A 10098-nucleotide genomic window follows, 5' to 3' on the forward strand; every position below is an offset into this window, starting at 1 on the left:
GATTAAGAGAAACCACAAACATCAGCTTGATCCAAAACTTCTTTAGCCTCCAAAAAATTTTCAATGGTAGAGGTTCAATCAAACTGTTTCCTGTAGTGTGGTACACTTGAGATTTTAATTTGCTTAATTTTTGGGATCTAGCCCTTAAATTATCTGTTAACATGGATTAACCGAGTGGATAAAATAAATAAATAACAGTGGGCCCCACACAGTTTACTCAGTACGCTAAGGCAATGGTTTGGGCTTTCTTCTTGGTGTGGGAAGAGAGGGAAACTGTAAACTAAAAGATTCACATCACCTGTCCTTTTATTAGTTGATCTGGAGTCTTGCATGTGTTATTTTGGGTGGCGTCGGTGGATCCACCGAGGTGGGTGGGATCCCTGACTGTGGGTCCCACCTTGATGTTCGTGGCTTATATCTATGCCGTACATTCAATTTTGATAGACGGTTTCTGTAGTGTGGTTCACTTCAGTTTTGGATATGCTTCAATTTTTGTTCTCTTCCCCAAGCTTCTCTCATACAGCTTGTAGAATAGGATAATCCCTAGATGTAATGTGCTGCGGATCCTGAAATCAAAGGAGTGAAGAGTTGAACACGACAAGTAATTGTAATTTTATTTATTACAAATACTTGTACACAACAATAGTATGCTTTACAACATTCACAAACTATCACTCTTGAATGACAACTGTCACACACAAGGAAAAACTCTTTTGAAGTCTTAATACTTGGACACCTTGCTTTCACTCTTGAACTCACTCTTTGTTGTTTATGTGTATGTACATAATGAGACTCTTCCCATATTTATAGAGGGCTATGGAAAGTTCTAGAATTAACACATCTCTAAAGAGTTCTAGAAGCTTCCAAATATTCTATAAGGTTCTATTATATTTCGGAACATTCTAAGAGAATCCGGAAGGTTCTAGCATAGTCCGGAACATTCCGGAAGAGTCAAAAAAACTCTATCAAACTCTAGAAGTTTCCAGAAGATTTTAGAAAATTCTAGAAATTTTCAGAAATGTCTGGAAGTTTTCGGAAGACTCCGGAATATTCAAAAGAGGTGGTGATGACATTTAACACTCCCCCAGCACCAACTCTCATAATTCTGCTTTATTTATCATGCCAAGTTGCTTTCTGAATTCGGTGAACTTAGCATTGCTAAGTCCTTTCATGAATATGTCTGCAACTTGGTCGTCGGTCTTCATATGACTCATCTCGATTTCTCCTTGAAGTATATTCTCTCTCACAAAGTGATAGTGTACCTCCACATGCTTGGTCCTAGCATGAAACACCGGATTCTCAGCCACACAGATTGCTGATTGATTGTCGCAGCGCAATATCATTGGATAATCATCTGGTTGATGAAGATCCCTCATTAACTGCATAAGCCATGTGCTTTCTTGTGCTGCCATTGCCATTGTTCTGTATTCAGCCTCCGTGGTTGATAAAGATACTGTAGGTTGTCTCTTGCTACACCAAGAGATTGCTTCTGAGCCAAGGTTGAATATGTATGCAGTAGTTGATTGTCGTGTGTTATGATCACCACCATAGTCAGCATCGCAGTACCCAACTATCTTGCATGCTCCACCTTTCTTGTACAATAAACCAAGGTCTATCGTACCCTTCACATACCTCAGTATTCGACGTACTGCTTCGAGATACGGCTTTTTTGGTGTTTGCATGAACCGACTAACCACACCAACTCCGTAAGCTATATCTGGTCGCGATAATGTAAGGTAGATTAGACTACCAACTATTTGTCGGTACATAGTTGCATCTTCCAAGTCTTTTCCTTTTTCCGAACATAGTTTGGCGTTAGCCTCCATAGGTGTGGCAATTGGCTTGCATTCGAGCATCCCATATTTCTTTAATAGGTCTTTGGCGTACTTCTGCTAACAGAGGAATATGCCTTTGTTGCTTTGGTCAATCTCCAGCCCAAGAAAATGCTTCAGTTCTCCAAGTTCCTTCATTTGGAATCGCACAGACAAGTTCTTTCTTGTCCTTTCAATCTCACCGTCATCATCTCCAGTGATGATCAAATTATCCACGTACACTAGCACTATTGCTAGTTTACCTTCTTGGATTTTTACAAAGAGACTGGAGTCCGTAGGTGCCACCGAGAACCCACTTTGCACTAGGAATTCCCCTATCTTGCTGTACCATGCCCTTGGTGCTTGTTTAAGCCCATAAAAGGCCTTCTTTAGTTTACAGACATTATCCTGATGCCTTTTACTCTGGAAACTACTTGGCTGCTCCATATAAATATCTCGATCAATTTCTCCATATAGAAAGGCATTCTTCACATCCATCTACCACAGCTTCCAAGATTTGCTCGCTGCAAGCGCTAGTAGTACTTGCACCGTTGTAATTTTTGCTACTGGGCTAAAAGTCTCATCATAGTCCAACCCATATTCTTGTGAGAATCCTCTAGCCACTAGTCGAGCTTTGTACCTTTCTATTGATCCATCGGGGCGAGTCTTGACTTTGTACACCCATTTGCATGATATCGACTTCACATCCTTGGGTTTTGGAACTAGTTCCGAAGTCTGATTTTGGTTCAATGCCTTAATCTCTTCTTCCATTGCCTTCTGACATTTTATGTCTCGGGATGCTTCTTCAAATATTGTTGGCTCTTTCACGGTCTCTTCTTCTGCTAAGGCAGCATCCACGTATATTGAGTTAGGCTTTCTTTGTCTAATCGTCCTCCTAAGTGGTGGGTTGTCTACCGCAACCTCCTGTTGACTTGGGCAAAGCTCTTCTAGACTACTTTGATGTACTCCAGTTTGCCATGGACTCTTAGATTTATCTAGTGTTCCAGACAGATTAGACACTTGCTCACCATCTCCTGATGTATGCATCAACTCCTTAGTTGAACTAGGAGATTCTTCTCCTTCCCTTGTCTCCCCCATCTTCTCATGCAGTTCATCTTCTAAGTCTTGAGAGTTTGGCAACTCTTCCTTCAGTGGTGACTACCATGATGAGGCTTCATCAAAGACAACATTCCTCTATATGTAGCACCCTGAATTAATGATCCAATCATCACTATAGTTGATAGCTCCTTGATTGGAAACTGCAGCAATGGCTATTTCACCCATCTTTGTCACTATTGAAGAAGCAGCTACTTCGTCAGTGACTGTGTTAGACTGCTTGAGTGGTTCATCAAAATCTATATCTTTCTCTAAACAATCTCATTTGATAGATTCAGACACTGCTAAGGATGCCTGAAAGTCCTAGTCATCTTCACTGTCTTCTTGGTGATTTCTAGAAGTCACCAAGTTATCTTCGGCTAATTTTTTCTTGAACCAACAATTTTTTGCAAAGTGACCTTTCTTGCCGCAATTGAAACACTTTATATCATACTTTCGAGATACGGAGGATCATCGTTTATTTGTGTTGTTGTCGGATTAAACTCCCCCTGTTCGAGGACTTCTTCCTTACTCTTACCTCTTCTTGGACTTTCCAAAGTTCTACTGACTTTGTTCGCCCTTTCTATTCTGCTGTCGATGTCCGCCTTTTTTATTATTGCAGTAGAGTGCTTCCTCTTCCTTGTTTATCGACACTCCAATCATTTGTTTGCATAAACTTTCTTGATTGGCCAACAAATTCTCAAACTCTATAAGAGTAGTTTAAGTAGGCCAACCTTGTATTACCATGATAAAAGCATTATACTCGGGCTTCAACTCGTGTATAATGATCCTCCTAATTCTTTCCTCATGAATATTTGCTTTAGGATCCAGTTCTGAAATTTCTCGGCATAAATCCTTTACTCTTGTGAAATATTCGCTTATAGACTTATCTCCTTGGGTGGTGGACATTAACTCATTCTCCAAATATTGAAGTCGAACATCATTTATTTTCGAAAACAATGATGCAAAGGTGTCTCATGCCATCTTGGGTGTGTCGTCATCCTTGATTCGCCTGAGCAACTCATCCTCAATGGTTAACTTGAGCACGTACATTGCCTTCCCGGCCTTAATCTTCCACTTTTAGAGTGCTTCAGCATTTTCCTTATGAGGTGGGGTAATCTCATTCCCATTAACAACCTCTTACAAGTCCTGCCCTTCAAGGTAGGACATAATGCGACTCCTCCAACTTTGGTAGTTGTGGTTGTTAAGCCTCGTAACTCCGCTCGTTGTGTTCACAAGATCCGCCATCGTGACTTGGTGTGATTATCACTCCTTTTACCAAGCAAGCCAACAAACTTCAGAGTCTCTAAACTGTGCACGATCACCTTAGAAAATGGATCCCGACCAAACCTCGCTCTAACACCAAATTGAAGAGTTGAACACAACAAGTAAATGTAATTTTATTTATTACAAATACTTGTACCCAACAATGGTATGCTTTACAACACTCACAAACTATCACTCAAAAATGACAACTCTCACACACAAGGAAAAACTCTTCTGAAGTCTTAATACTTAGACACATTGCTTTCACTCTTTGTTATTTATGTGTATGTACACAATAAGACTCTTCCCATATTTATAGAGGGCTATGGAAGGTTCTAGAATCAACACATCTCTAAAGAGTTCTAGAAGCTTCCAAATATTCTATAAGGTTCTATTATATTCTGGAATATTCTAAGAGAATCCATAAGGTTCTAGCATAGTCCGGAACATTCCGAAAGAGTCAAGAAAACTCTATCAAACTCTAGAAGTTTCCGGAAGATTCTGGAAATTTCTAGAAATTTCCAGAAATGTCTTGAAGTTTCCGGAAGACTCCGGAATATTCAAGAGAGGTGGTGATGACATTTAACAAGGAGTTGCTGAATAAGAACCCCAATTTGTATCCGACCGTTTGCTTGTCCGAGGAGAAGTTCTTGAAGCAGTACATGCGTCCGTATATGAAGATAGCTCCTGATATCTGTCAAGCTTACTTGGGGCGTATATGATGGTTCCATCGACTGAACTTCAATAATCCTAGACACACCTGGACGGGCGGCCACATGCGTTGCAGGCATCTGTGCTATGCATTGTTTGGGCCCCAAATTGTAGACGACATTGCCCAGAAATTTGGGTGGTCGGCTCATAAGGTGGGCTGCATATGTACAAAACCAATGTGGGGTTTTTAAAAACTATTGCTGATGGTCCACATCCAATGTTCAGATGTGGGCCTTCTAGTTGACCAGCTTGATTTTGGTCCAGGCCATTTACAGGGTGGGACCTGACTGATGCATGGCTCGGATGTCCGTGACACATGACCGCATGCCTAGGTGAATGTGGGCTTATCACAACTCCCATTGAAAAGGTACGAAGATGAAAGAACTTTTACTTCCATCGCCATTCATGATTCGAGCTTGAAGTATAAAGAAATGTTATAGATGTGGTTTTAATATCTTCTCCCCAGAATTGTACAACTTACAAGCAGGAATACCATTTTTTTTTTAGTTGCAGCCAAAGTTGAATGGATGGATGATACATGAGAACAGCTCTCTCCTTATGGGGATTTTGTAATAGTGTCAACCGTTTCATCTGTCAAATTCAGGAGGAATGTAACTTTCAAGCTTACAGATTGGATGTCATATTTGATCTCTTTGTCAAGGAGATCAATCCATTAACATTGCTTTTTACAAAATGGGTTGTTTTCTGCGTTAGACAGTTTGCATTTGCAGGCACTAATCCTGTTAAAATAATCAACATTGGATACCATATTTCCGTAATTTTGGATATGAGACTTACAAGTTAGACTGAATTTGAGTTACAATGAGCTGGTCGGGGATTTCTTTTCACATGATTCGATTCAGATGTTTAGGAACTCGGAAGTTTTGGATGTGGGTCACAATCAGATCATTGGAAAGCTTCCTTCGTTTGACTCATTGCCGTCGCTTCGAGTCTTACGTGTTGGAAACAATCAGCTCGAGGGGTCTATTCCGATGGAACTCTGTGGGAGTTTTGTGCCATTGGAAGAACTGGATCTCAGTGGCAACAGATTTTCTGGTAAAGAAATCGTGATGACCCTTCTTAAGTTCATATGCATGTTTGATGTATAAATAGTCCGTAGCCCAAATCGATGCGTTCTCCTTAGCTTTTGTTATCTTTATTGAATTTTACAAGTAATCACTTTATTGTGCTATAGAGAGCAGTGAAGTGGCAGTAACTGTTCAACACAATGTTGGTCTTACTACATGCTGAATTTCGTTTTTCCACCCATTTATATTCTATATTTGGACGTAGAATTGGGAGAAAATAATTTTTTATGGACTTAATTCTTGTCATTATCATCATCATCATAGCCTTGTCCCAGTTATTTGGGGTCAGTTTTAAGAATCTTGTTTGCTAATCAGGATTTGGATCGGGGTTCATTCTCATGGTAGCTTGGCAAAAGTTTGATAATCGGCTTCCCACTCAACATCAACCCTCCTTTTACCCTCCCAGTTGGATATGATGCTTATTGGTGGCCCTAATAGCTACAAGAAGGGCCAATGCTTACAATGTATGAAAACCTCATGTGCAAACTGACACATCGGTAGAAATATATGTTCATGGTAACTTGTATTTCAATGTAATTTTTAGTTTATAAGTGCCTAAGATATGGGAAAAGGCATTAAAAAAACTGGAGACACATTAGAACTGTTTTTTTGGTGTACAGATGATGCTAAATATAAGGATGAAACATGCATTACGGTTGTTCCCAATAGGTTTGTCAATGCTTGCTTGACATTTGTCAGAAACAGGAGTCAGGCACGACAATCTGTTTAAGCATTGGATTGTGCTTGCTACATATCTTGCACAAGGGAACACATGCCACATGCTCAACCAAATTAAAGAAAAATAAATAAATAAGTCAACTTGGAAGGGAAATAAGCCAAGCCTCATGACACAATTGGGTGAGCCGTCTCCCAACCATTGGCTAAATGGTGGATGGGGGAATACATACTAGCCACCTATTATTCAACGATCTCCTTCGAGGCTGAAACTACGTCCCACTAAATGGTTATGACACTCACTTGATCCAATGGACCACACCAAGGGCATCACTGACAATAGGTGCGCACATAGGAATAGGAGCCTGACTGTTTTTCTTTGCCACATGTAGAAATCTGGATGTGCATAATAGTTGACAATGTTATATTCTTGTACTCTTGCTTTACTGGTCATTGTTCTTTTTTCTTAGTGATGTGCAGATTTTAATTCAAAATGTTCCATCTGTGATATAACACATGATTTCAATTTTCACAGGCTCTATTCAGAGTATCAACTCTACAACTTTGAAGGTTTTGAATCTTTCATCAAATGCACTATCAGGTTCATTACCTTCCACTCTAGGAAGCTGTGTGAAGGTGGATTTGAGTAGAAATATGATTTACGGAGGCATTTCCGCAATGCGGAGCTGGGGTGATTCTTTGGAGGTTATTGATCTGAGTTCTAATGCATTGTCCGGGAACTTTCCAAATGTGACCTATCAGATGCTGACTTCTATCAAGATCAGGAATAACTCTTTAGAAGGAGATCTTCCATCTGTACTAGGAAGCTACCCAAAGTTGACTACCATTGACCTTAGCCTTAACAAGCTTACGGGAACTATCTTGAGTAGCTTCTTTGTGTCATTGACCTTGACAAATCTGCATCTCTCAGGAAATGGCTTTACTGGAACAATTCCTCTACAGAGCTCAGACTCAATTGAAGCATTAGTTATACCTTCTCGTTCTCAGATGTAGTCCCTTGATCTGTCTGATAATTCATTAACCGGTGCTTTGCCTCCAGCAATAGGCAACATGGTGAGGCTTAAGATGCTGAATCTTGGGGAGAATAATTTGTCAGGAGGGATACCAAGTGAAATAACCAAGCTTAATGATTTGGAGCATCTCAATCTATCTTGCAACAATTTCAAGGGTGAGATCCCTGATAGGCTTTCAGCAAGTCTAAAAGTATTCAATGTGTCCTATAACAATTTATCGGGTCACGTTCCTGGAAATTTGAGGAGGTTTTCATACACCTCATTTCATCCTGGAAATGATTTACTAGTCTTCCACAACAGTTTGCCTTCATTCCAGCCAGGGAACAATGGTTATGGCAGGGGCCATCATCATCTGAAGTCTTACATTAAAGTAGCAATTATTGTTGGGTCTTTTGGGGCCCTCATGATGATCATCATTGTCTTGCTGGCTCATACTAGGTCACGGTTGCAAGAGCTTCATGGCAGAGATGGGTTGAGCAGCCAAAATACCGGCAGAGATGTTACATCGGGGATATTTATTCGTCCTACCCTCTTCGGGTTCATCAGAAATACTGACCTTGTTCCAACTTCGTTGAGTTTTTCTAATGACCAGTTGCTAGCTTCAGATGCTAGACCCTCAATAGCTAAACAGAAAGAGTTTGTAACTGAAATTGCAGAACATGGCATTCCTGAGTTAAAAGAAGCAGCTTCAGAGTCCATAAAGTCCGACGTGCCAGATAAATGTCTTCCGGCCACGGGATGGAGGTCCTCTCCGGGTTCCCCATTATCTTCTTCCTCCCACTTTATTGAATCATGTGCAGCTGAGCAACCTGTGACATTAAGTGTGTATTCTCCAGATCGATTGGTTGGAGAACTATTTTTCCTAGACAGTTCTCTAGTATTCACGACTGAGGAACTGTCTCGTGCTCCAGCAGAAGTTCTTGGTAGAAGCAGCCATGGGACTTCATATAAAAGCAACGTTAGATAGTGGCCATATGTTGACTGTGAAGTGGTTGCGAATAGGCCTTGTGAAACATAAGAAAGAATTCACCAAGGAAGCCAAAAGAATTGCAACGATCAGGCATCCCAACATGGTTATATTAAGAGGCTACTATTGGGGGCCTAGGGAACAAGAAAGGTTGATTCTTGCAGATTATGTTGATGGTGATAGCTTAGCACTCCATATCTATGGTAAGACCTATGGCATCTCTCTCTATTTAACAACAGTTCCATAAAGCATGGTGTGGACACTGGAAATCGGTGCCCACGCTGATTTATGGTTTTGTTTTGATGGTGGAGTGACTAGGCTGATTTGGGGATGTTGGAGTCGCCACTAGCCGACGAATCTTAAAATCCCGCGGTCGACTAGAACCGCGGAATACGTAAGGTTAGAGAAATTCGAAGATTCTCCTACTTTAGATTGACTCCTGGTCTGCAATCTGGGATTCCGGGTAAGAGACCTCGATTACAAAGAGGGAAAGTGTTAAGTACTCTATCTACCCGTACAAATGTACGGTCTCTACTTAGTGTGGTAAAACAATCTCATGGAACGATGGATGTTGTGGTCAGGATGGGACTAGGCACACACGCAGATTTCTGATGTAGCAAGATCTGAGATTTCGGCAAGCCACAGAGCATACGTTAACAGCGTGTCTAGAAGGTGGATGTAATGATGCTCATGCAAAGGAAGAAACAAAAATGGACTAGAATGCTAGGAATTTCTGATGTGACAGGATCCGGTGTATGGCAAGTCACAAAGCATACGTTCACTAAAAATCTAGAGGAGCAAGAGGGTTGAGAAGGTAATAAATGTCATGATTATGTATGAAATAAATGGATCTTTGGCTTTGAACTTGTATAGGTTAATAGATGGACCGGACCATGACAAAACTGGGCTAGGCTAAATGGTTGGAAAAGGTCAAGAGGAAAGGTTAGGGGGTAACTTAAAAGATCAGAACTTCAAAGGCTTGGGAGCTCCTTCCCTCTCCTTCACTCTCTTCCTCACTATCTTGGATGTGGAGAGGCTTAAGGTGTTTGTTGTTGTTTAAAATGAGAGGAGGAGAGGGCTATTTATATGTAACGCCCCGACTTTTTAGGACCCGAGTATATGACTCGTGTCCCAAAAACCCGAGTGTTAGATTTAAAGGATGGTCAAATTCGAGTGTACTTTTTTTTTTCCTTCATCAGAGTAAGCAAATGAGCGTAGTGTGGACAAATCGACATAAAGAAAAATTTCATTATCATTCAAATTTACAAGAAGCTACCCATAATGACTTATACAAACCAATGTCCCTGAATTTAACAAGTACAAGATTTACAAGAATTTACTACATGAAGAATAGTGGAAAGCATATAAATATAAGCCGCAAGATCACGCAGCTCCTCCAGGTAAATACAGTCATGCATCCTTGGCGATCGTACCCCGCTCCTCATCAAGTC

At 40.7% G+C, this 10098-nt stretch overlaps 1 protein-coding gene and 1 pseudogene across 1 annotated transcript; one reads left to right on the forward strand and one right to left on the reverse strand.

Moving 5' to 3' along the window:
* Positions 1 to 1097: 1097 nt before the first annotated feature.
* LOC131238009 (secreted RxLR effector protein 161-like) lies at positions 1098 to 1856 on the reverse strand. Its single transcript, XM_058236138.1, has one exon. It carries the CDS (start codon positions 1854 to 1856, stop codon positions 1098 to 1100), a length of 759 nt encoding a protein of 252 aa, XP_058092121.1.
* A 2891-nt stretch (positions 1857 to 4747) lies between these two features.
* LOC131238010 (probable inactive receptor kinase At5g10020) lies at positions 4748 to 8894 on the forward strand (annotated as a pseudogene).
* Positions 8895 to 10098: the final 1204 nt, after the last annotated feature.

Source organism: Magnolia sinica, chromosome 2, assembly GCF_029962835.1.
Source record: "Magnolia sinica isolate HGM2019 chromosome 2, MsV1, whole genome shotgun sequence".
Classification (NCBI taxonomy): domain Eukaryota; kingdom Viridiplantae; phylum Streptophyta; class Magnoliopsida; order Magnoliales; family Magnoliaceae; genus Magnolia; species Magnolia sinica.

What these genes read in the sequence shown, in the direction of transcription:
- LOC131238009 (XM_058236138.1), bottom strand. Translation starts at nt 1,856, where the DNA reads ATGCTCGAATGCAAGCCAATTGCCACACCTATGGAGGCTAACGCCAAA.